Here is a 26,095-nt window from a genome sequence, read left to right on the forward strand (position 1 = left end):
TAGAGATCACCCAAGTGGTCATCATTCATATCTCATTAAAATCGTTCTTTTTGCAATTATTCCGCTCGTTGCCGGCCTCGCGACTCCAGCAAAACGGACGCCACCAAGCGGGAAAACCGGGAACCAGCCGGTCCAGGTCGCTCCGCGCCCCTCCGCGTCTCTGGTGGCTTTCGCGGACACGTGTTATCGGCGCGATGGCGAACAGTGTATTTCACGAAGGTCCGAAAATTTCTTAAGTTTGCCTGAGTGTTGATTAGTGTGGCGAAGCCTCAGTAGATTGTTTCCTTCCATCACGAGTTTTCAATTTCTTTGATGGGGAGGAATCGCGGAAAAACGTTTTGATTTCTTGTCTGTCTCGAATCACATTCAAAGTGACGACTACTTGGTAACTGATAAGGGGTTTCTTTATAAGGACTTAGAACAGTGTGAGGACGACAGATGAGTCATTTCACTAGAGGGAACACCAATGCTGCAGTCAAGTGAATGGGAAGGTTCGATAGCTGCTTTTCTTGAGTTTGGTTGTGTTCGATTAGCTTCAAGTCTGAGCCACCCACGGCGGTCGGTGCGTTGGCTATTCATCTTGGCTGGTTTTTGCCGAAAAATCTTCTGGGCCACTCTGAAGGACTTGGGCTGATTTCGCAATTATTTGATTCATGAAAGCCTGCTCGCTGCAAATGAAGAATGAGGGAAATTATCTGTTTTCAAAAGGTGGGGGACGACGAGTCTCGCAACGTTAGAAGCTGTCACGGCATTATGATCTATCGCGCCTCCAATATTTATATTATACTATCGTCGAATTAAGCCAGCAGCAATATACGTCTACATTGCTCAGGTTGATCGGCCACAAAAATACTAATTTTTTCCGTTCAGGATTCGAAGTCAAGTTCAGTGCAGAGAGGTTCTGCACTGAACTTGACTTCGAATCTCCAATGAATTGACTCTCCTCAGTTTGTCCGCATTCGTCTCCGTGCTACCGGCTAGAACCATTTGGCTAAGTTTAACTTAGTATCTCTCTGTCTGTCAAATATACTTTTATTCAGCAGTTCACCTAATAGCTAATTAACTAAGGTCATATTTCAAACCGAAGAATATTCTAATATCGCTTTAGTGGGACGTAGTACGTAATATAATACATAACCCGCTCGTCAAAATGACTTCTCGATTGCTACTAAAACCTGAATTGATGTACGAGTATCAGCTGCTCAGTGGGGTGCCGGCGGGTCAGCATGCTCCTTTGCTCAAGAAGCGCTTGCTTAATTTTCGTAATTTTCCTGCAGCCTGTGTTGTTGACCGAGCAGACGACTGAAGCTGTTTCTTAAACGCGGACACGCACAAAAGCCTGATTTCGCGGACAGATAAGTCGCATGGTCGAGGCATGCGAGTTGGCTGAAAATGACTGCCGCTGGGAGAAATTCTGCAGTCATTGCCGCTTTCCTTAGATGAGCAAAACTGATTAGTATATACCGTCTCTTCAGAAGCCCATAGTTTCGGTTTCGAACGAAATGTCCGAAACAAAAGTTTAGCATGAAAAAAAAAAAAGAACACACTTGGAAAACAAAACTATGTTCTGCAAATTTATATTCACCGGCCACACTGAGCCGTCTCAGTTCAAATACCTATAAAATTGGGCATTAAACGAAAGAAAATCTGTTAAATTGAACGCGCCACCTATTCAGGCGGCCCGGCCGAGCCGACGCGACCTGGACTCAGCCGCCATGTTTGTTTGGTGGTGGCGCCCCCTATAGGTCGCTGGAGTCGCGAATATGGCGTTCTCAGCGTTTTTCTGTTGAGCAAGCCACCCGGGAGCAAGCTCGCAAACCAGTGTGCTGACAACGAATGGGCTGTTGTAGAACATGGGTAATGCTGGCTGCCGTTTTCACTTTTTTTTTTTTAACATTTCATTACCTCGGAGTTGATCTCTAAAGAAAATAGTCTTGCATGAACAAAATGTAAGGGCGCAAACGAGCAGGTGTACATTGCACATGGTTGAAAAAAAAAAAAAAACCGAGACTGCGGGTAAATGACACAACACTGAAAAGTCTCTAAAAGACTTTTTAGTCTTGCATGCCCAATTTTAGGTATGCGTGTTTAAATTCGAATTTTGCAAGGCATGCCAAATGTTCTGATCCTTACGGCCGCTCCTCGCATATCACACATGCAGTGTAGAGTACATGTCCTTAGATAAGAGAAATGGCACAGGCTAGCCGGTGAACAGTCATACTCATAAAGCCGGAGACAAAAGGGGAAAACCCAAGCAAAAGAAAAAAGGAGACATCACAATGTCGTCTGAGAACACAGCTGCAAGATTTCTATTATTTGTGTAGAGCTTATCCTCTAAATAAATCTTGCAACTGTGTTTTGAGATATCGTGTTGTCGCTTCATCTTTGTTTTTGCCTTGTCGCAAGGTTTTATAAGGTCCCTAGCATTTCCTTGGGCCACCAGAACATTGCACAAACCCCCAAAGGGAATGCATACCGTAAAATACCGAGTGCCCGCACCTTCCACAATAAGCGCCCACTCCTCGATTTTGTAACATTCAGAAAATACACAGAGGACATATCTTTACATGTTGTTGGCCTAAGGAATGCCCATCCCCCAGTTTTACAAGATTATCTCAAAATTTGAAGTGGGCACTTCCTCAAATTTTACGGTAGGTCTCCCCGAGATGTCACACAGGGGGCTGCTAGAGTGACCCAGTCACAAAACTGGCTTACCAGAAATGTGTTGAGATTGTACCGATGTAATCATGCGCTTCAATCAACAACAGTTTTGTTTTGAGTATTTGAGTACAGCGAAAAGTTTGGACAGCAAACTGCTGTCTTGGGCAGATTGATAACTGCGAAAACGGCCGGGTCGCAGGGCTCGCGCAATGTTGAGTGCACATATACGCAGAATCGGTCGCTTCCACGTGATTTATGGCTTAAGTCATTCCAGCGCATTGTAGCACGACTATTCACTGTGCCGGTTTCTTTTTTGAGGCATCGTCTTGAAAATCGTTCACTGGACACCAAGATCGGAATCCAAAGGTACGCCGCTGTGGCCGTGCTCACGATGCCCTCCGGACTCTTTGTCCCATTTTCCTTTCGTACCACGTTGACTACGTTCGTCATTCCGAGCTTCGCGCCCACGAATTTGGTCGGCACGCCAACAGATCGTCCAGAGTCGGCGGGCGCAGGGAAGAGCCGACGAGGTGCTCGAACTGTCCTCCGGTCCCGACGCAGTGCTTCATGATCATGGCCTTGTACGCGAACGGTTCGGGCAGGCTGCCCTGTTCCCTCAACCGCTTCTCGGTCCAGTCCCGAAGCGTCACCTCGGACACGGGGCACTTAGCGACGGCCCGGGCGGCTTTCTCGTTTTCGGCGCGAAGCTCGAGCTCTCGCAGGTCGTCGGAGCTCATGTGCGAGAACTTGCAGGCGGTGCCGTAGTCGCAGGCGCCCGTCTGCTGGAAACGGCGGCAGGGTTTCTTCGCCGACTCGGCTTGGAAAAGGCTCGCGGCGTCGCGGAACGCATCGTAGTGGTTCTTGCGCAGCCGAATGTGGTGGCTGCCCTGAAGGTGCTTCTTGCGATTGTTCACGTTGTCCGGGAAGGTTTTGTCGCAGTAGTCGCAGTGGTACCGCCTTCCCATCTTGACTATTGCTTGTCGAGATGTTTATGGAGGACAATTGGATCTATCGGTGGTGTTCCGAACGATCTACCAGTGTGGCTGTTTCGGTAACACTGGAGTAACAATGAATTAAAATCGCTAAACGAACGGAATGTTTTTGTGTGGGGCCGCCATTTTGAAATGCAAAAGTTGAGGGGGGGGGGGGGGGGGGGGGGGGTTGCCAGATGCTTTTTTGTTTTGTGCTGCTGGTAGCTCCGCTAGCGCTAGCTGCCCGCAAATTGAAGCAGACAGCACCGGTATTTTCTCCCAATTCGTACGTACTCACTGATCTCTATGTACGTACTAGGCAGTTCGGAAAATTTTTCAGTCACTGCAGACAAAATAATTATTCAATTAAGCAAGTTTTTTTTTTTTTCATTCATAAATGGTGCCAAAATGGCTTCGAACATCTATGGCACCTGGGGGGCTATGTTGCGCTTTTTGCACTCCCAGGAGACTAGGGAGAGGGAAGTGACGTCAACAACGCAGCGAATGCAGATTGGATGATGATTTTGTTTTGTTTTGTCAACATCCAATCTGATTTGCTCTAGTCGTTGACGTCACTTCCCTCTTCCAAGTCTCCTGGGAGTGCAAAAAGCGCAACATAGCACCCCTGGTGCGCGTCTTCGACTAGTGTGTTTAGCGTCCAATGCTGCCCATACATCAAAAGCGGTCCCAAAGTGGCAGCAAATGACGTCACACATGCCGAAGTGTCATGCTGTTGTATGTTGCGATCCTGGCGGTTGGTCGTAGAAATAAGCTGCGAGTAGCACAGCCGAACGTGAGTGTCGCTGTCGTCGCGGCGTCCCAACTTTTGGCTGCCGAAGCTTCCATGGACTCACACTGGAGTGCGATTTGCAGCAGAATAGGTGTCTGCCACCGGAGGCATGCGGTTTAGAGAAGCTTGTTTTAGCAAACGCCGTTTTACCAACCCCAGTTTATCGAGTCCTTTTATAGAGAAACCCAGTTTAGGGAAAATGGCGACAAACCTCTTTTTAGTGAATTTGGCCGCCGCTAAGCGGCGTGTACGGATAAGTCAGGTGAGTTAACATTTTTATAATGAGCCCCCGCAGACTGCCGCCGCAAAGCGGCGGGAGCGCAGCGGGGGGCCTGGGTTAACACGCTCACCAGACGCACGGAGTAGGAAAGCCTTTTTTAAATAACGTCCCCTTTTCGATAAACGTCGTTTCTTTAAGCTGAGGCTCTGCTTTCTCTAAACCATGCCTCGATAAAACATGCCCGTTCTCTAAAACGTGCTTCGATGAAATGGCATTTTATCAACCATAGTAAACCCGTCTGTCACATGCACCACAGCTGTTGGGACGCCGCCAAGATCGGGACCGGCGACAGCATGACACTTCTATGATGTCATCAGGCGGAAATTGAGGGACCACTTTTTTGGACGTGGTAACCATACCAGTCGGAAACGGGTTTCAGGGACCATAGTACATGTATTTATGTGCACTGTCGGACGCTGTTAGCGCGTGTCGGTGCTTTTCAGCATGGGGGATATATAGCGTGACTGAAATACCGAGGCTCAATCTAAAATGAGCCGTAAAAATTTGCGCTTGCACGTAGCAATGTAAACTTTTCATTAAAGGTGTATTTCACACGTCAGTTTTTCTTGTAAAATTACAAAGCGTAGCTCCCTTTCTGTAAAAAAATATGGTGAAAAAACTTGGCAGGGTCAACGGCAAACAGCAACGCGGGCGACCGAGTCAAGTGGCAGGACGCGTTTGGTGCACATATTCATAGATGGTGCTACCTCCTTATAGAGACTGCTCGCGTCCACCGTGGTTTATTAAAATAAACATAATCTTGGTAGAAAAATGAAAGCCGCTTACAACTCCCTGTAACGCTAGATTAGAGCGTAGCTCTTGAGAAGGAGGAGGGGAAGGTATAGACCCTTTCAGGAAACATTTCACGGGCGCCGCCATTTTGACGTCACGTGACCCTGCCGCCATAGCCTACCTTCAGTTTCTCGCCGTTGCTCCGCGTTGTGTGCTGCACCGGCCACCACGGGAGGTTTGTTTTCGTGTTCTTTTACGTTCCGGGTTGAAATCGCGTGTTTTCTTTAGGTCTTTTCGGTATTTCGGGTTTTCATGCAATCATTTGATCTATATTTGAATATAGCTCTTGTATTTTGTCATTTATGGAATGGAATCGGAGAGCGAATGGATCGACAATACAAGATTATAGCCTAGGCTTCAGAGACCATGTAAGTTCATCAGATTCGTTCGTTCCTTCAGATTCGTTCCTTCAGATTCGAATGAAGGGCAGCCAACACCACTGCGACATATGCGCGCTTTAGACATTGTTTCCGTAAGTAAAAGCCGAACCGCACGTAAGCGCTTTAGCGAGCGAGCGACGAGACGAGCGACGGCGACAACGACGAGAGTCAGTGACGAGCGACGGAGATTTCTCACCGTTGTCCGTCGCGTCGCTGAGTTTTGGATTTCTAGAGAACTTAGCGCTCACCGTCTTGGTCGCTTGCTCCCGTCGCTTCCATGCGGTTTGCATTGTCGTGCGACTGACCGAGCGACAGCGAAGCGGGTGGCCGTCACTTGTCTCGTTGCTCGCCAAATCGCTTCCATGCGGTTTATTCTTATTATCGAGGCACCAATGGTTCAGTGCTGTGTGCATCGAAATTAGCTAAGTATAAACCGCATGTAAGCAATTTGGCGAGCGACAGCGACCCGCTTCGCTGTCCTTCGGTCAATCACGTGACGAGGCAAACCACATGGAAGCGACGAAGATGGTGAGCGACGTTTTCTAAAAATCCAAAAACCGAGCGAAGTGACGGGCGACAGCGCTGACTCTCGTCGTTGTCGCCGTCGCTGGCCAAAGCGCCTACATGCAGTTCGACTTTTACTTACGGAAACAATGTCTGAAACGCGCACATGCTGCGAGAAGCACGACTGCGATAGCCTTACTGTGTCAGTTGAAATTTCCATATGTCGCAATGATGTTGACTGCCCTTTATTAGTGACAAAAACAAAAGAATGTGGTGAACTTGCATGATCTCTGAAGCCTAGGCTATAATCTTGTAGCGTCAATCCATTCGCTGTCCGATTCCATTCCATAAAAGGAAACTACAAGAGCTATGTTGAAATATAGATGTCGAATGATTAAATGAAAGCCCAAAATATTGAAAAGACCTAAAAAAAACGCACAATTTCAACGCGGAACGTAAAAGAACACGAAAACAAAGCTCCGGTGGTGGCCGGAGCAGCACACAACGCGGAACAACGGCGACAAACTGAAGGTCGGCTACGGCGGCCCAGGAAGCGCGCTTACTGGTGGCAGCTCGAGTAACTGACTCCCTGAAAGCGTCTATATCCTTCCTCCCTCCTCCTCACCTCCTCATCCTGTCTGCTATTCCTCCCTCCGAGCGGCGTCGCCGTCGTCTCACGAGGGTTACATAACCTCACAGGGGGCACGTGACCCCTATGAGGTCATTTGACGATGACAATGATGACATCAGTGGTGATGACGATGCTGATGACGTCATCAGTGACGATGCGGACAACGTTGTTAGATTACCTCAGTTGTGGAACTCCCGCGGAGGGGGGCACCCCCCTCACTCACTCCAATAAGCCAAGCGTCGATCGAAGCGCCATCTATATTTTCGTTTCATAACTATGCGTTCCCAAGAGCCCAGCTGAAGCGCCAAATGGCGATCACAACGTCGCCATTTATCCTGCAGCGGTCACTCAAGGAACTGCACGTAACATCTATTTTGGCTTCAATCGGCCATTTCGGAGCCGAAACAGATACAATGGAAAGGGTCACAGGGATGCCACCCCCGTGTCCCCAGCGGACGCGCCGCGAAATTGCCCCGAAGTTAAGATGAGCCTAGGTCGGGGAAGCACTACCTGAAATCGCTGCTGAGGCATGGTTGCATGAAAACAATATTAATTGTACTGCAAAACCTTACAAACTAAAGATTTTAGAAAACATCTCGCGCCCCCCATTTTGTACTAGACTCCAATAAAAGTTACTACAGAAGGAGTTTTTTTTTCCGTTGATTTTTACGTTTCTAGTAACGTTGAAACGTACGTATCCTGATTCAGTTCCCAAAGCAGCCGTCTGGCGGCGTGTCGAGCGGCGCTTGGCGAGTCGTGGTGAGTGAGGGGGTACTGTTCGTGTATGCGGCGCCTATGAGCAGTTCCGTAACTGAGCTAATCTAATAATGTTGGATGCAGATGCCGATGACGTCATCAGTGACGATGCGGATGCCAATGACGTCATCAGTGACGATGACAATAACGTTACTGATTATGTCATCAGTGACGTTACGCGTCCCATAATGCACCGCGTGGTTACGCCGACGCCACTCACGCCGGAAACAGGTGCCTAAGAGCTGTGCTCTAAAAAAAACTTGTTTGTTAAACGACGGAACAGCATCGGTGGTCGGCTACACGTTTCGATGCTGTGCCCGACTCCATCTATCAATATGCGTGCCAAACGCGCCATGCAACTATACTCGGTCCTGTGCGTCGCCGTCCGCCATTGAGGCTGGCAAGTTTTTTGGCCCTATTTTTTTACAGAAAGTGAGCTACACTTTGAAATTTTACAAGAAGAAATGGGTTTGTGAAATTCACCTTTGATAAAAAGTTTAGATTGCTACGTGCCCATTTTACGGCCCACTTTAGATTGAGCCCGGTTATTTCAGCCACTCTGTACATGCCAAACAAACTGAGGACATCTGGAAAACCAAGAGAGACGGCAAGAACTATGCAGTAGCACTGGATCAGTAACTTTCTGTGCATGTACAATTAACATAAATTGAAGGCCACGTAATGTAGTCCGATTTTCAGTTAGTAAGTACGGCCTTATTCTTTCTTCTCTTTGCGAATATACTTGTTCTACGTTCAAAACATCACCTTCATGCTTGGAATCTTTGATAACGAGTGCCCGATAAAGGCTGCCCAGCAGAAAAAAATAAGAGACACCTTTCATAGCCCACATACTTTATTCTTTACGTTTTGAATGTTTTTAACCGCTTGTAAAGATGCAAGACAGGCAAAAAGTTGGAGCACAAACGAGCTGTTGAAGGTTTAACATAATTTAAAACAAACCCCCGAGACTAAGGAAAAGACAAAGGACAACACAACACGCAGCCTTGTGCTGTCCTTCGTCTTTTCCCCAGTCTTGGGGGTTTGTCTTAAAATATGCAAGACTTTCATATAGTGACAAGACTGGCATAGCATTAGTAATATATAAGCGTCACCAGAATACCAGCAAGCCTTGAACACACCCTATAGTATTCCTTTCGATTGTTGTTTTGCTTAGAGTCGTCGCTTGTTTTTATAAATCTGCTGTGGAGCACAGGTTTGGTCTTGAAATACAGCGAAGCGAAACGTTGTTCATTGGTGAAGCAAAATGTGCTAACTAAAGCAATTACACTTTTATTATGTTAATAAAGATACATGCTATTCAGTACGACCCAAATAACAAGTTTTCTATGTCATTTTTCAGCAAAGAGACAAAATGCACGCGACTTTGCAGAATGCTCAGGAGCACCCCAAAAATAGACTGGTTGCTGTCTGCTTCAATCTGCGTCACCGAAGTCGTTGAGACACTAGCGCCAGTTGAACCTCTAGCGTGCATTATGATAACCCCATGAGCACGACAGAGACCCCGGAAAGAATCATCAAAAAAACAAAGAACATGCAGGCGAGCTGGTGAACTTTCAATATCTTGAGCATCCGAGACTTAGGAACAAAACAAATTGGACAGCATGCACACATACCTTTTTTGTCTCTTCCAATAAAAATACTTTTCTTTTCAACGAAATTGCAATAATGTTCTTGAAAATTCCTGAAGTTTCAGGTAGAACTTCAGCTTTCTGGAACATGCTGTTTTCCATGTTCCAGAAAGCAACATGGTGCTTCCACGTTGCTTCCAGAAAGCAACATGGCCAGTTGAAGTTCCACTGCATTGCACCACGTTGCAAAAAGCAACTTGGTGCAATGCAGTGGAACTTCAACTTCCTGATACGTGGTGCTGAAGGCAAGTTTGGTTTGAATGCTAAAAAGATGGGTATTGCATCTACTAGTACTGTAAAAATTCAGTAAAAGTAGAACATGGAAAACCTTTTCCTACATTCTGATTTACCTTACGTTGGACCTCAGGAGGCTCTACGACCCATGTTAGCCAATCCAGCGCTTCATGCGTGCCACGTGACTTTATGCTCGGCACCTGGCTCCGCCCAACCAGGAGGTCACATGACACTCTCCAAACTATTTGTCAGCTCGAGTGGCTCATGGCATCTGCCGCGGTCCAACGTATGGCACCTGTGATGCCTTGCCTGTTCAAATAAAAGCCAAAACCATGAGCGCATTTTCGCGTTGCGACAGCCCTGTCCCTCCTGGCGTCCTTGGTGCACAACCGTGTGGTGAAGAAGGCCGAGGTGATGCGGGAGTTTGAATCCTCTTGGGACGGGAACCACGTGCCCCGGAAGCAGCTCCGGGAAGCCCTCCAGGGGCTGGGGGCACACCGGTCGGGGGGACGCTGGCTGCTGGCCCCGGATGCTTTGGAACGCCTCGGACTCTCGCACCTGGCCCAGCCAGTGCCGGTTGTCAAGGAGATCCCTCCCAAGGCCATTCCTAAAGCAGTGTGAGTAGTCAACAGAACTTGGTGCTGTTTCGGTCAAGTGGCGGTGATAGGAGAACGAGATCGCCTAAATCGGGCACCCTGAAATTTGTGAATACATCTGTTGCAACACGTACGGCGCTGCAACGGCGGGGCATTTTTGGAACCCTCAGTACAGATCACGCGCTTTCTCGTTGCACCTTTGCGACCGCGCGCGAGTAGCGCCAGCAATTGCCAGCAGCCGTCGCAGCCATTCACCATCCACTGGAATGTCGTACGTCATTGGCAGCGCAGTGGCAGCGTAAACGCATCACTACGGGTGAAGGTATTCACTTCTTTGAATGCGTTGTTCGTTGTAACTTACCTTCCTATCTGGCAGTGTCACTTAATCCACTTACTTTTCACTGCAAACGTGGCAGGGTTTGGCTAGGTTCATACAGCAATTCGCCCATGACGAAATGCTGTACGAGGGGGAAGGGGAAGAGGAGGCCCCAGCAAAATGGAAAATTTCGGGGGGGAGTATTGTGGTATTGTGGTATCGTGGTCAAGGCAATTCCCGCTCAGCTGTCGATAGAGAGAGCAGCGAACTTTGGCTTCACTCTGGTTCCAATGCGCTAAAGAGCACTGTCAATTTTAAATAGCAAATGTAGGTTTCCATATTATTTGTGGGTGGTTGTTTTTGTTGTTTATGTTTGAGTATTAAATTGGGTAGGTTTTTAAAACTGGAAGAAGCAGGGGGGGGAGGGGGGCACAATTTTTTATTAAGAAATACTTTAGTTGATATGCTGGTCTTTGCAGTCATTTTACAGAAATTATATCTACAGGCTAAATAAGCTACCTGGCATAAAAAAGGGGTTAGGTAGAGGCTTTATCCAAACTGAAGTGTTGTGTTACGATTCATTTTTTAACAATTTTTTGAGTATCCATTTTAAATGGAGCCTACTCTGACCAAAACCTTATTTTTAAAAATAAACTTCTCCTTTTGCAGCCCACCTATTCTTATTACTAAGGGTAATAAGTAATATGGCCCAGTATCAAAAAGAGACCTTCAGTCATTATATAGATTGAGTTATTTAACAACGCGTAAGGGTTTTTGCCTATCTGCCTTGCCTGGCACGCCGCCGTGTGCGCACCAATTTAAGTGCAAATAAATCACTCACTCACTCACTCACTCACTCACTTTTTCATTTTCGAGCTCCAAAATCGTCAGTGGCTGCTCCAAACCAGCATTTTGCCTGCAACAGAACCTGCTGCAAAAAGTCAAATATCGCTTCCACCACGGAGTGATATAAGTCAAGGTGTTCATTACTGCATCCCGCACAGATGCCTTGGTAGTGGTTGGGGAACCTGCGATAGTGGAGGTTAGAAAATGTATTTGGAGAGCAAGTCATCTGTTTCTTGCGCAGGAGTTGCGTTGACGTCAGAATGATGGTGGAGCTCTGATTGGCTTTGATTGAAAGGATAGTGGGTAGACCTGAATGCTAGATGCCTTGAGGTATTCCCACTTTTTTTTGGTCAGCTCGGCGTTCTGACATCGTTGCAACCCCTGTGCAAAAAGCAAACAAACTTGCACTCCGCACAGTCAGTTACAGGTTAAGAAACGTTTTTGGAGGGAAAACAAGGCTTGGGAGGAAAAAGCAGACCGAACGCTGGAGAGAGGAGGAGGTAAATTACTATAGGTCAAGCGTCCAAAGATAAGGTAAGCAAAAAATGGGGATGTTTTATTATATTTTTTGACAGAGAGAGGGAACTCTTTCTCGACTGGCGGCTAAAAAATGCAGCACCCGCAGTGCCACCTGGAATCGTATAAAATCCCTATTTCTAGTTCAAATTGGGCTGCAATATCCTCTTACTATTTAAATTCTGAAGTCCAAGTACAAAATAAAAGATAAATAAAGAACTCATATTTTCCATTTCGAAGCAACAGCTTTCGGGAAGGAATTGAACGACAGCCATATTTTTTAGCCTTACACACAGATGGTGCCACCATTGCATACAAGCACTGGAGCTTCTCTCTCTTCTCTTCCCAGACTCTTGGGAAGAGACTTGGTAAACTTTTTTCAAAAAATGAAATAGAGATTAATTCTGCCATAGTTTTGTCCTGTGAATCTGAATATTATGTTCGTTTTCTCCGAAGATATGTAACTAAATGCTAGAAAACACGAAAAACCTCCAACCAGTCGTGACGTTATAAAAGGATCTCTCAGCCGTCAAGCTCGTGTTGCCCAAGGGCTGTGCTTGCAATCGGACACGAAAACTCTTTTTGTGACGTCACGCCCCGGGAAAGAGAGCCTTCAGCAATACCGTATTTACTCGCAGAATGAACGCACTTTTTTTCCGAAAAATCGACGCAAAGTTGGGGGGTGCGTTCATTACGCGAAGTAAAAGTTTTGTGTCCGTATTTATTCGCATAATGAACGGACCCTTTATCCTGAAAAATCGAAGTAACTTCTTATCTCTTTGCGCGCGGCTCCCGACCCCGTAACCTAAGCTGTGCAAAAAAGAAATCCTCTTTGTTTTCTTTTTCTCTTAGTTCCTTGTTTTTTTTTTTTTTGTCCGCTTTTCGCAAGCTGTTTTGTTTGCTTAGGCGAAAGCTCTCCGCTTATCTTTCTTATCTCCTTGCTCGCGGCGCGCGACGCACGACCCCGGTAACCAAACTGCGCTGTGCGAAAAAAAAGAAAAAAAGAAACGTTTCTCTGGTTTTGTTTTTTCTTAGTTCCGTGGTGGTTTTCTTTTTTTGCCGTTTTTTGCAAGTTGTTTCGTTCGCTTAGAGCGCTTCTCCGCTTCTCTTTCATACCTCCTTGCGCGCGGCGGCGCACGAACCCCGCTGTGCAAAAAAAAAAAAAAAGCTCCTCTCCATGTTTTTTTTTCTTGCTACCGTTGGATCTTTGCGAATTTTTTTAACGCCTTTTGCAAGGCGTTTTGTTCGCCCACGCTGCCCATGCATTCGCGACCTCGCTGCACCAGGATAGAAAAGTGCGTTCGTTTCGCGCGCGGGGGGGGGGGGGGGGGGGGGGGTTCAAAATTTTGACGTCCGAGTAGGGGGTGCGTTTATTACGCAAGTGAAAAAAAAGTCGAAATTTTGAGAGCCGACTTGGGGGGTGCGTTCATTACGCGAGTGCGTTCATTGTGCGAGTAAATACGGTACTTTAAAAATGATTTTCTTCAGCCTCCATGCACCAAATTAAAAAATATTATCAATATTCGAGATCCGGTCAAATTAAGACGATTTAAGTGTGTTTCCTTAAATACAAAACCACTTCAGCCTCCTTTTAAAGATAAAACAGTGGCATACACTTCAAGCCACCCATGCTACAACGACTTTGCTTTCCATGTACCACTATGAATGATCACAAGCTCGCATCACACATGCTCCAGGCTCGCAACTGACCCTGAACTCGTGGCACTTGACATCATCAACAATGCAAGTGCCGACCCTACGTTCGCTTCACGGTGTTCCAGTACTTGTCACCCATGCATGCATTCCATTGCTGTACTGTTTCTACTCTAAAAGGATTGGGGTGTACGCCGACAGCAAATGATAAAGGAAGCTTTCCGTTCCTCAATGCAGACCTCTGGGACCTCTGGAACGGTTCCTGACCACTGCTACCAAGGAAGATAAAGCGGGCCAGGGTCACCAAGTTTCTCCGGCCAGAAAACTTCTTCCTTTGGGCAAATTCAAATCTCCGACCACTTTTGGAATCGGCTCCTGCGCAGAGCCCATCATACTCGAAGACGAGGGCGAAGATGTGCTCGTGACCACGCCGGGCGAACCCCTTGCAGGCCCCACAACAGAAGTGGGGCCCCACATTAAGAAGACTAGCTTGTGCACGTGACTGAAACTGCCCCGTTCAGAACTTTGTTGTGTTCGAGGGTCGGCGATTTTCTCGTGACAAGCAGCTTACTTACAATTGTGCTCCGGATTAGGGGCTTCGAATTTACGAGCGTTGAAAGGGAGGTAATCTGTACAGCGCTGCTTCCACGTCAGTACTGGGAACTGTGTTATTTTGCTTGATTTGGATCGCAGCGTTTCCTGGCACTTTACATATTATAGGCTGATTTAGAGGATAGATTTTAAATGTATTCTTAATTTTGGAGGATATTTGTTTTAAAGAGGGCTAGCTTTTATTCATGTGCCCTTTGCCTCCCATTTTCTTTTCTCTTTTTTGGCCTTCATGTAATGCTGGGAGGTGAGAAAAAAAAATCTGGTAATGTAACAAATACAAAAGATATAACAGGAGGCTCACCTAACAACTTTGCTGCTGTGCTTCCTACGCTCAACTTTGTTTTTTTTTAGTTAGCGTATGGAAGTTGAAAAGTTGAGGAATTATTTAAGATTGATAAATGTGTATATGCAAAAAAAGAGCCCACCAGGTCTGTTTCCTTTTTTTTTATTTACAGCATGGTTCCACATGAAGCAGCAAACGTGTCTCGTAAAGCGGCGGTGTGTAGTGTTTGTAAAATAATAGGCAAAATAACGAGGTAAGTAATTGGGTATTTATTCAGGCAGCGGTCTTAAAGTTCAAAGATAATTTTTGAAAGGACCCCTACCCAAGCCAAGTTTGGCTTGCGTGAATATAACTGGTAGAATGTAATATTATAGCCACCAGCAGAAGCCTGTTCAATCACTGTACAGTGTGTACGGGGTCATGAAATGCAGCTTTTCAGCATGCAAAAATAAACTGCATGGCAGAAGTCTGAAACCACTGGAACTCTTGGTGAATGTTGTGCTAGTGATGGTGATAAGTTGTGCTAGTGATGGTGATAAGTTGTGAAAGATTAAGAACATTACTTCAGCTAGATCAAAAGATAAAACAGACGAGTGATATTTCTTTGAGCCAACAGAGTCAGCATCCACTTTGGCCTAATTTTTGTCCGACCAAGAAATATTGTAAGCTTGTGTAACATTTATTTAAAAAAAAAAAGAAAAAGAACTTTTTCTTGTCCTGCTGTTTTTTTTTTTTTGTTTTTTTTTTACTGAAAATGTCAAAGCGTGCTCACAATATCTTAATTTAACGAAAATGTAGCTTGGGTGGACGTCTGCTCGTAGAGAAATTTTGTTTTTCTTTATATTTTGATCCAGGTAACATCGTGACGTCAAACGTTTGGATTTTATCTTCCGCACTTGTGTCGCATTCACACGCAGCCGGTGGAGGTGCAGCTTTTCTTGGATGCGCAGTGGGCATAAAAGCAGTGTTTAATTTTCGGGGCAATGATTGACGATGGAAATAATGCAAACAATGGCCACATTAGTGAGATACGAGCTTCTTCATGTGTGTCTTCATTATTAAAGCTTAGTAGGGTACGTTGTTGGGTTATTTGGTTCATCTTAGTAAAACATATAAAATAGCACAACAAAAAGACAAGGACAAGAAGTATACAGGACAGGCGTTTTATTATTAAAGCTGTTCTCGCATTTACGCGAATTTGACCCTGTAGGTGTGACGTCACTACTCCAAACAAATACTTGCTAGGGGCGTTGTTATGGACGAAACCGTGGGACAGGATTTAGTTCAGGAAGAACCGGTGTTCGCTAATTGTATGTATAATTCAAACGTTTAGAAATAATAGATATAGGACGGCCAGATTTCAAACTTTTAGGACAGAAGTTTGCCAGAAATGGTCTGTTTCTGAAAAATTTGCTGTAACAACTTTCTGACCTCGAGACGTCTTGAGACGTCTCTTGCACACTAAAATTTTACGTTGATGGCACATGAAATGACTGAGGTATGCCATCTGCAACAGTTTGAATCGTTATACGATTTTGATGGGTGGTTCCCGTTTCGACCCGTTCTCAATACAACCTTCCCGTTTGTACCTTCCTGTTTTGACCCAGCTCAAAGCGACCTTCTCGTTTCATCCTTTCCCATTTCGCCCTTTCCCGAAACAACCTTTCTGCTTCGCCCATCGTTCGGTTAGTTTGTATTGTTCGTTAAAAGTTTATTAGGTTCAAGCGTCCAGTGTCTGTTCCCCTTGCTCGCATCTCTTCTCCCTCTCCTGAAACAACCTCGGAGAAATGGCACCATAAGATAAACGCTGTGTCAGGGAGGGCTCACCCAAACATTTACAACTTCATTGACCTGCAAACGGGATGAGGCCTTGACAAGGATATCGCTGCAGCAGCTTCCCAAATGGTGACTGCCGTGAACTATCACAATTGGAGTGTTGCCTTTCTGATGGCGCGATTTTCATGCTCGACTTCCTCAACACGTCCCAAAAACTTCACGTTTTTGGGACGTGTTTCTTTTAGTTTGCACACATTTTGGTAGGAGAAACTTGTTTCGAAGTTCTGAGCTTGTGAATACTCAAGAATACAACACTTCCGACGAATTCTTGATAGTTTTTTTTTTCTCCAGCTTTTTATCCCCGCAATAATTGTTATGTTTATTTTTTAATTTATTTTTATCAATGGCACAGTTATTCAGGTCGAAAAGACATAGCTGTGAACTTCCGAACCACTAAGCATGTGACAAGTAGTGCCTTCTGACAACCAGTTTTCGAGAATGACCATCTACTCGATCTTTTATGCAGTGAAGAGCGACAGTAGCTATAGACCAACACGCGGCCCTGACGTCACGCAGCTGCGGTGGCGCTGTCGACGGCACTGCGCGTGCGCAGACGCTCCACTCCTCCCGAATTTGGTTTGTGCGCACGCGCAGTGCCCACACCTGGTGTGGGAAAACGCGGGCTTGTTTGTAAACAGCGTGTCGGTCTATACATATGCGTAAATAATTTCTGATTAAAATAACCTCAACCACGCCCTCTTTCCCCGTATTGTTTTCTTGTACAGTCCGAAATATCTGGAAGGGGGCTCTGCCCCCCCTCCCCCCCCCCCCCCCCCTCTCCCGTTTTTCTTCTACCGACGCCACTTGTATGGTAGAACGCTCCTCGACCTCGAGTTGTGTCAGCTTCTGTGTTTTTTTGCAAGGCATTTCCTCCGTCCCGGAAAATAAACCTCCAGGACATGTACAAACTTAATTTACTATATGTCAGCGTCACTCGGGCAGTGTTCGATCGGATTACTACCAGCGTGCAAGGGGTAGGGAAGTAGTTTGCAGGTCGCTTCAAGGTTTTTCTGAGCTTCAACCTCCTGGCCGCCCCTGGACGTTTCACTACTGTGGGATGCACGCTAAGGACCCTCCCTCCCTCCCTCCCTCCCTCCCCCCCCCCCCCCCCCCCCGCCCCCCGGGCCTGGCGGTCACAATTACTGATCTATGGTCACACGTCACTCTGCATCTGCACTGGCAAATATTCCAGTACATTTGGGACACCCGTCGTCTTATTTAATTGCCCGACTTAACTCCGCGGAGTCTAAATATCACACCCTATTTTTTCTAAACCTGATTTCGTGAAAAACAGTGAGTCGTGAAAACATTATTCGAAACTGAAACTGTGGAGGAACATGAAAATCGGACTTCGAACTATGAAAACTTGGACCTAAAAGAAATTCAAAACCTTCGAATATTTTTTTAAAATTTAGCGTTAAAAGAGAATCGAAGCCTTCAAACTTTTCGAACTTTATATAGAAAGAAGTTCGAAATATTCGAATTTTCCGAACTTTATGTTTATACAAATTCGAAGCGTTCAAATTTTTCTAATTTTATATCCAAAGAATTTCGAAATCTTCGAATTTCAGATCCGAGGAAATTTGAGATTTTCTAATTTTCAATTTCGGAAAGTTTGAAAACTTCGAATTTATCGAACCTCAAGTAAAAAAATATTCAAAATATTTGAAGCCGAAATTTTAGTTACCTTCGAACTTTTCGAATTCGAAACTCCACTGTGATCGAAAGTTGCGAATTTTACGAATTTGAACCTCGGTCGGTATGAAAATATAGAAATTTGTCGAATTCAAACCTCAGTTCGTTTCGAAAGTATCGAAACCTTTCGAAATCGAACCTAGGCTGGTTCGCGACATCCCTACCGACCAGCGACAGAAAGATGACATGCAGACGAAATCCTTTGGCAGCAAGAGTGCCATCGTTATGCAACCACAATGTTTTTTTTTACTTCCAAGTTTTTTGGGGTTTTTTTTGTCCACATTTATTTTTAAATTAAAGGTACATTACAAGAATCTTATGTTCATTTTAGGAGACTGCGGTCGTTGCGAGCAGTCTCGATTTGGGTGAATCGTTGCTAGCGCCACTCCCTGGGTGGAGGCATATCTGACATGGCAGGGCTACATCTGGTCCTACTTACTTTGGAGTGTATGGATGTACTTTGTGGGCTGAAAAGTTGTGTTTTTATCATTCATTGGACTACATTGACTCAAGACTAAGCTGACAAGGGCAGCTGAAAGTATGACCCTATATACCGCCTGTCCTCACCCTGGACGCGGCGCTGGGTATGTGGGCACCCTAGTCTCGATCGGAGCCATATATTGGGACTGTTTGGCCAATTTATGATCTCACCGCAGTTACGTGCCAATCAGCTTGCGGCATAGGGTGAGAGGCACGAGTGCATGCGCGTGAACTCCCATGTGAGCATGCATGGAGGGCTGCCATTTTCATTCATTTGCCCGGTGTAATGCATGGGTAGAGTGTACTAGAAAGGACGAGTGGGGCCATCAGAGTGCTATTTTGGTACCTCCGCATGTGGGAAAACACTGCTAATCCAAGCCACTTCGCTCGTTCTCGGGCGCTACGAGCGAAGTAGTTTGGATTCGTTCCGTTCCAACGCCAAGCTTGACCTGGTCAAGGTCAGGGTCATAGAAACGATAGAACGCCAGACCATATTTTTTATACAACCTAGACGTCGGGCATCGCATACATAAAGTCATTGCGACCTGACTTGTCGTCACAACGCCATGCGACATCAGGACGATGCCTTGACGTCAACGTCGTCATCGACAATGACATTGCGCGTTACACGCCATCAAGACTGCGTTCAGATGTCATATTGCGTTGACAGTGATGACAATGTCAACGTTGACGTTGATGACGACGATGACAACACGATGGAACATCAAGGTGACGGCGTCCTTGTCAGTGCACCGTCATAAGGACGCTTGGTGTCAGTTTGTTGACGTCAACATGATGCAACTCGACGTCACAGAAGACGTCCCGACAGCTTCACGATGCCGACGTCATCGTCGACGACGTTACACAACGCCTGGACTTCGTCGTGACTGCGCGTCGATGTTGATGCTGGTAAAGGCGACAACATTATGCCCTGTCAAGGCTTCGTAGTGACAATGACATTCACAATGACGTAAGGACGACGTTAACGTGATGTCATAGCAATGTTTGACGTTGCGTGGGGCGTCGATATCAATGTCGGCGTCGACGACCATGTCCTCGCTGTGGCGCACGACGTCATGACCACGTTCAAACGGCGACTTGGTATCAACGACGTCATCCTCAATGCGACACAATGTCACAACGGCAACTTAATGTTTCGTAACGGCATCCTCAACGCGACAACACGGCTGCGTTACAACGGCGACTTGATGTCGCCAAGCAGCGTCGTCCTCAACGCAACGTCACAAGGGCCTTACGACAGCAGTTTGGCGTTGTGTAACGTCGATGATGACGTCGGGGCATGTCTTGTCGTGGTGCTTTGACGTTATCTCTGACCTGAAAATCATAAAAAATACAATATAGCACCTGAGGGGCTGTATTGCCTGTATGACCTTGACCTGTGTCGTTGCTTGATCACAGCAAAGGTGGTGCTGCGATCAAAGTGGCTTGGTTCCACCTGATCGCTTTCCACATTTTGAGGTGCAACTGAAAGCATGAGCGGAACATGTCCCGCTTGTACTTTCTACCGGGTGATTCAAGGAGAGGCCAGGCTCTTTAAATCGACCGTAAAATTCGGTTTCTTAGCCTATCGCGCTACGACTTTGTGCAGCGTTGCCCACAGATGGTGCATTTTTTTTGTAAAATTTGCAAAGAGCGAACTTACCTGGGGAAAAAGTAAAGAAAGAAAAAGGCTTAGCTCCTATGGAAACGCAGCGAAGCCACCGGTCTTCAAACAAAACGGCGCCGTTTAGCACGGGAGACAAGAGATGGCACAAGCGGTCGCAACGCCAACTGCCGCCAACAAAGGAGCATACGACGCCGAGAGGCGGCGTCTTTAGCAGACAAGGAACTGCAGTTCCTTGTTACCACGCCTGTTTTTGTTTCTGCGACTGTCGCCGCCTGTGGAACACGTGCCGCTTTTGGGTCGAAAAGATTGTCTGCTAATGACGCCGGCTTTCGGCGACGTATGCTCGTTCGTTGGCGACGTTCGTTGTGCCAACTTTTGTCTCCCATGCCAAACGGTGCCGTGTTGTTTGAAGACCGGTGGCGTCGCTGCGTTTCCATAGGAGCTAAGTTTTTTTCTTTTTACTTTTTCCTCAGGTAAGTTTGCTCTTTGCAAATTTTACCAAAAAAATGCACCATATGTGGGCAACGCCGCACAAAGTCGTAGCGCGATAGGTTAAGAAACCGAATTTTGCGGTCGATTTAAAGAGCCTGGCCTCTCCTTGAATCACCCAGTAGTACACTCTAGCACTGGATCGACATCCAAACTTTGCTTCTTTCCTTTTATTTTGCTGGCTCCGGCAAGGAAATGATGTAGTAGTTATTCCTCGGTGGGTTAAAAAGCTAATGAATGAAGTTTTCTTGACATTTGACTACAAACCTTTATTTAGGCGAAAAAGAAGTTGGTCCGTAGCAGACGACGTGTAGCCTCAACAGTGATCGATCTGCGTCGAAAGTGTGTTGCATCAAAATGGCAGCCAAGCAAGCAAATTGTTGTCTGTATGTTTATTCAACCCGAGGTCAGTCTGCCTCAATGGGCGTCTGGTGTCTCAGCACTAGATGAGCAATATAGCCAGTGCGGTACAACCGCTAGTCGTGGGTCTTTAACGTGCACCACGCAGTAGTGATACACGACCGCACGCTGGTACGATGCTCATCCAGATCGAAACGGGCAGGGGTGGGGATTGAACCCAGGATCCCTGGGTTCTGCAGCGCGAGCTTTCGCTTCATGTGCTCCGAGCTGGTGTGCGCGCTAGGGCCACCGATCCCCCAAAATGGCAGTTGATTTCTTTTTGAATCCCTCTTTCCTCTCACTCTTTCGGCACTCTCCCCCCTTTCCTTCACTTTTCTCCTCTCCAGCGCCTTCATCGTCACACCTACTGGCCAGACTCTCCCAATATACGGCTCTAGTCTCGATCGGTCTTGTTTCGAGTAGGGGTGTCGCGAACCGGCCGCGGTTCGAGTTCGACCAGGTTCGACTTTTTCGAAATTTTGGTGGAAATTTCGACGAACCTTCTATCGAGGTTCGACTCGTGTGCGCATGCGCGACAGGCTGGCCAGTTGGCTTCGGATTGGATGATAATGGCTAAGAGATGAATTAAGTGCAGCGCTGATTGGTTATTTCAGTTAATACAGCACAAAACAATTAAGTTATTAACTTCTTCAGTGATTAGAATTGGTTTCTTTAATTGCAACTGTTCATAAATTTAAAAATAACCCTTCGCATAAAAAGAATTTCTCCAAACTTAGACATGCTTTTATAAAGGTCTGGCCACACTATCCACAAAGTCGAACCGGTCGAATTTGGTTAAAAGTTCGAAGGTTCGTCGAACCGGTTCGACCCAGTCGAACCCCGGAAGTTCGACCAAAATATCTGGTTCGACAAAAGTTCGCGACACCCCTAGTTTCGAGTTCCTACGGAAGCCTATACAGCCTATACACGTTTGCAAGTCCGGTCTCAGGACGCCGCCATCTTGCTCAGTGGGGTGCGCTCTAGGGCGCGGCCATAATCCGATTACGACGCCTTGACAAGGCTTCGTAATCGGATTGCGACGCGTCCAAGCGCACTTCAGCCGAGCAAGATGGCAGCGCCCTGAAGCCGGACTTGCAAACGTGTATACATCTATCAATATTTGTGCCAAACCAATTTTTTTTTTTTCAGAGTAAGAGTCTGTTTTTGTATTTCGAAATGATGCCATTTGCCAAACGTGTCCCGCCACACCCCTCTGTAAAGCCCCTTGATAAAAGCGTTTTTTACAAGTACTGCCAACCATTGTTGTGGAAGCGCGCGAGACACGTGCCATGAGCGGGTACTCCGCCGCCATTCGCTTCCAAGGCCCGCTCATTTCAGTGCTGCGCCGCCATTTGCTTCCAAGGGCCACTCGAGACATGGGCCCCGTGCACTCGCGCATTTGACGCTACTTGCAAGACAAACGCAAACACATCGAGGGGCTTTACCCCTCTGTCCTCTGCATCGCCGTCTGCTGTTGACCCTGGCATATTTTTTGGCCCTGTTTTCTTCTTTTTTATTTGCAGGATAGAAGCTACATTTCGTAATTTTACAAAAAAAAAAAAAAAACTTGTGAAATTTACTTTTGGCAAAAAGTTTATATTGCTACGTGCAGGCACCAATTTTTACGGCCCATTTTAGATAGAGACAGCAAAAGTACATCGCAGAGAGCTCAAGCTCCGTCAGAACTAGGGGTGTCGCAAACTTTTGTTGAATCGGATTTTTAGGTCGAACTTTCAGGGTTCGACTGGGTCGAACCGGTTTGACAAACCTTCAAACTTTTCACCAGATTTGACCGGTTCAACTTTGTGGACTGTGTGGCCAGACCTTGATACAGGCATGTCTAGGCTTGGTAACATAGATGGCGCAACGTTCCAGATTCAATCTGATCACTTAGCGCTATCATGGCTAAGGGGACATAAGAATCCGGCTGGACGTCTTGCTCGTTGGGCGCTTACGCTACAACAGTACGACTGCTCCATTGCGTACCGCCCGGGGTCAACTAACAAAGTTGCTGATGCGCTTTCTCGTGCTCCACTTCCCGAGGGACAGTCTCAGGATACCCATGGCTTGGTGACCGTTGCGGCCACGACACAAGAATCTCCAGATTCACGATGGGGTACATTAGTGAGCCGCGAGGAGCTTCGCAAGGCGCAGCTGGATGATGGACTCTGCCAACGCGTGTCTGCTTGGCAGGCAGCAAGAGGTCCAGTCGACCGCCCAACTGACGACGAGTTCGACTCCTACTTGATGAGCGACGACGGCCTCCTGCTGGGCTACATCCCCCAGGCTTATTTCCCATGATGTACCAAAACCAACTGGCCGATCTAAGCATTTTAGTATAGGTTTGGAGAATTCTTTTTTTATGCAAACGGTTATTTTATTTTATGAACAGTTGTAATTAGAAGGAACCAATTCTAATCGCCATAGAAGTTAATGACTTAATTTTTTTGTACTGTATTAACTGAAATAACCAATCAGCGCTGCCTTTAATTCATCCCTTAGCCATCACCATCCGATCCGAAGCCAACTGGCCAGCCTGTCGCACATGCGCACACGAGTCGAACCTCAGCACAAGGTTCGTCGAACATCCCACTCAAAAGTAAAAAAAGTCGAACCTGTTCGATATCGAACCTCGGCCGACACCCTTAGTCAGAAGACTCAGAATGTAGCCTCAGAAGTTAGTATGTATGATTAGGGGTGACGCGAACTTTTGTCGAACCAGATTTTTAGGTCGAACTTTCGGGGTTTGACTGGGTCGAACCGGTTCGACGAACCTTCGAACTTTTCCCTAGATTCGACCGGTTCGACATTGCTATGGTGTACTAGAAGACTGGGCAGTGTAGCGAGCGCCGGCGGAGGGGGGGCTCTTTCAGCGATGACCGGATCGGTGGCCGCGAGAGGGCGCAACGTGTAGTAGGCGTGCTGCCGGAGTGCGGAGCGCAGGCAGCGGTAGCGCTTGGCTGGCTTGGCGTTCCGCACGGGTTCGATTGTTTCGTATTGTTTGGCTAACTCTTTACGGTATTCTTTATTTCTGCTGTTTCACATAATATTTATCGCACTAATTCGTTGCCAAATGCTTTACCCGAGACGTGCATCTTCGGACAGGACGCCACAGTACACATCGCGGCACTGCTAGCGCGAACAAGACATTGGCGCTTTCTCGCATTTATTTCGAAAGAGTATTAGTGAGGGCGAACTTTTATCACCTGCGTTATAGACCCGAATGAGCTTTTTCCCCAGCAAGTAGAACTTTGCTGAGTTTCTTTGGTTTCTCACAAAAAAAAAACAACAAAAAAAACGGCGATCGCTCTTTCGCGCTAACAATGTTGCGTTCTGAATAGGCGGGAAATCCATCCCCCAGAAAAACGTTCGGGAAGTATCTTGAAACAGACGTCGCAAACGTGTGTCATCCCCTGAATAACGTAGGATAAGCATGCTGATGGCATGATACCTAAACAAATGTCTGCTTTTAATTGTGACTCTATAATTTGGTCCATATCACATGAGCGAATGACATTTTAGCGAACAGCGACATTTGAGCGAATGGACGTTTTAGCGAATAACGGGGGCGCGCGTTAACCCATCCGCCGCGCTGCGCTTTACGCGGCTTCGCGGCGACAGTCTGCGGCGGCTCATTACAAAAATGTGAACCCATTTGGCCCACCCGAAAACGCCGCTTCGCGGCGTCCGACTATTCGCTAAAGTGTCATTCGGTGAAACGTGGGCGTTCGCTAAAACGTCATTCGATCAAGTGAGTGCCTCCCCTATAATTTCGCTGTCACTGTAGTTGTGATAAATGAATTCCGTGGTTGAAGCGCACTACCCTAATGAATTGTTTCAATGTTTGGGAAAACAAAATGGGGCTTACAAAACGGATTATATCGTCTACTTCCGTAGGCTGCATGGAGGTGCCACTGTCGACTCTCGCAATTACTTCCACGGGCTTTCGAAGGAATTTCCATCACTAGCCTTTATCGTAGTTGCTGTTACTTCGTAGGCTCAACAAACAGGACTGTGCGAATAGTTAGAAAAATGTATCCACTCACCAGCTCTGGTAGTAACCACAGTAGATAAATTCTTATTTATCCACTGAGCACCAGCTATATTGATATGTGGGTACCAGGGCAGACAGATAAATTTTTAATGATACACTGGGCGCCAGCGCACAGATGAGATTAATGAGGTGCACCCAAGGATTCCGGAGGCGATGGTACTTGCTTTTCCCAAGAGCTCGGGAGAGGGAGGCTCCCGAGCTCCCCCGTAGTCGGCGCCTATGGCGTTTTGTACCTCTGCATTCTCCGACGTGAGGTCATGATCTTGATGAGCTTCGACATCTTCAGGATAAATGACTCAGTATCATCCGCTGGGCCATTAGACCCTTCAATTTTCTTGCGGTAAAAAGAGGCCTCTTAGCACCTTTTCATTGAAGAGACGGAGTGCTGGGCCAACCCTCATCTTTTTAAAGCCGTTAAGAAAAAAAAATAATAATAATTTGCTCATGTGAGGCCATAACCGTTAACGTCACATTTTCACAGTCACTTCTCCAAGCCTTTCTAAAGCAGTCAGCGTGCACAGGACCCTTCGGTGTGTCGAAACCAGTGTCTATTAGACCGATTTAGCAGATACTTTAAAGTGCAAAAAGTCCGAAAAAAAAATGTAGAGGAAGACTGTCATGACTGCGTGCATCACATGAAGCAGAGTCTCCCTGTCACTCCTTTTATTGTTGCGGGATCACGACTTACGCCGTTCGAACTCGAGAGGGGCACGAAAAAGGGAACGGGCTTTTTTGGAGGACCGGTAGCCACTGTTGCAACCCGGCACGGGCCCCAGGAATTGAGGTTAGAAAGGGGGGGTTTCGGGGGGCATTGAGAATATAAGAGTCGTTGCGAATTATACGGGTGCTTTTCGAAAGACAAGGGGGGAGTGCACCCCCGTAGAGGGGTGTAGGGAAATCACTGCCTCGACACAAAACACGGCCCGTCTCTCTTGTCCCGCCGTTTTTCCGTCATTGTACGCGTTGTCTACATCCCACTGAACGGCACCGATCACAATCCATTTCACTCAACCATAAAAAAAAAAAAAAAAAAAAAAAGGAACTG

General features: G+C 46.6%; 2 protein-coding genes across 2 annotated transcripts in view; one reads left to right on the top strand and one right to left on the bottom strand.

Moving 5' to 3' along the window:
- Positions 1-14,944, top strand: part of LOC115320392 (chromatin assembly factor 1 subunit A) — a 41,592-nt gene extending 26,648 nt beyond the window's left edge. Inside the window, exons 12-13 of the mRNA XM_029980517.4 lie at positions 10,007-10,265; positions 13,813-14,944. Of these exons, the coding sequence (XP_029836377.3) occupies positions 10,007-10,265; positions 13,813-14,077 (524 nt within the window). The 3' untranslated portion in view covers positions 14,078-14,944. The remainder of the gene's footprint in view (positions 1-10,006; positions 10,266-13,812) is intronic.
- LOC8024943 (zinc finger matrin-type protein 5) lies at positions 1,115-3,783 on the bottom strand. Its single transcript, XM_002407534.5, has one exon. The coding sequence runs from the start codon at positions 3,624-3,626 to the stop codon at positions 3,108-3,110; it is 519 nt and encodes a 172-aa protein (XP_002407578.3). The 5' UTR covers positions 3,627-3,783; the 3' UTR covers positions 1,115-3,107.
- Positions 14,945-26,095: the final 11,151 nt, after the last annotated feature.

This window comes from Ixodes scapularis, unplaced genomic scaffold (genome assembly GCF_016920785.2).
Source record: "Ixodes scapularis isolate PalLabHiFi unplaced genomic scaffold, ASM1692078v2 PGA_scaffold1__304_contigs__length_218370807, whole genome shotgun sequence".
Taxonomy (NCBI): domain Eukaryota; kingdom Metazoa; phylum Arthropoda; class Arachnida; order Ixodida; family Ixodidae; genus Ixodes; species Ixodes scapularis.

Bases quoted from the DNA above. Each gene is read 5' to 3' on its own strand.
- LOC8024943 (XM_002407534.5), bottom strand. From the start codon at position 3,626: ATGGGAAGGCGGTACCACTGCGACTACTGCGACAAAACCTTCCCGGAC.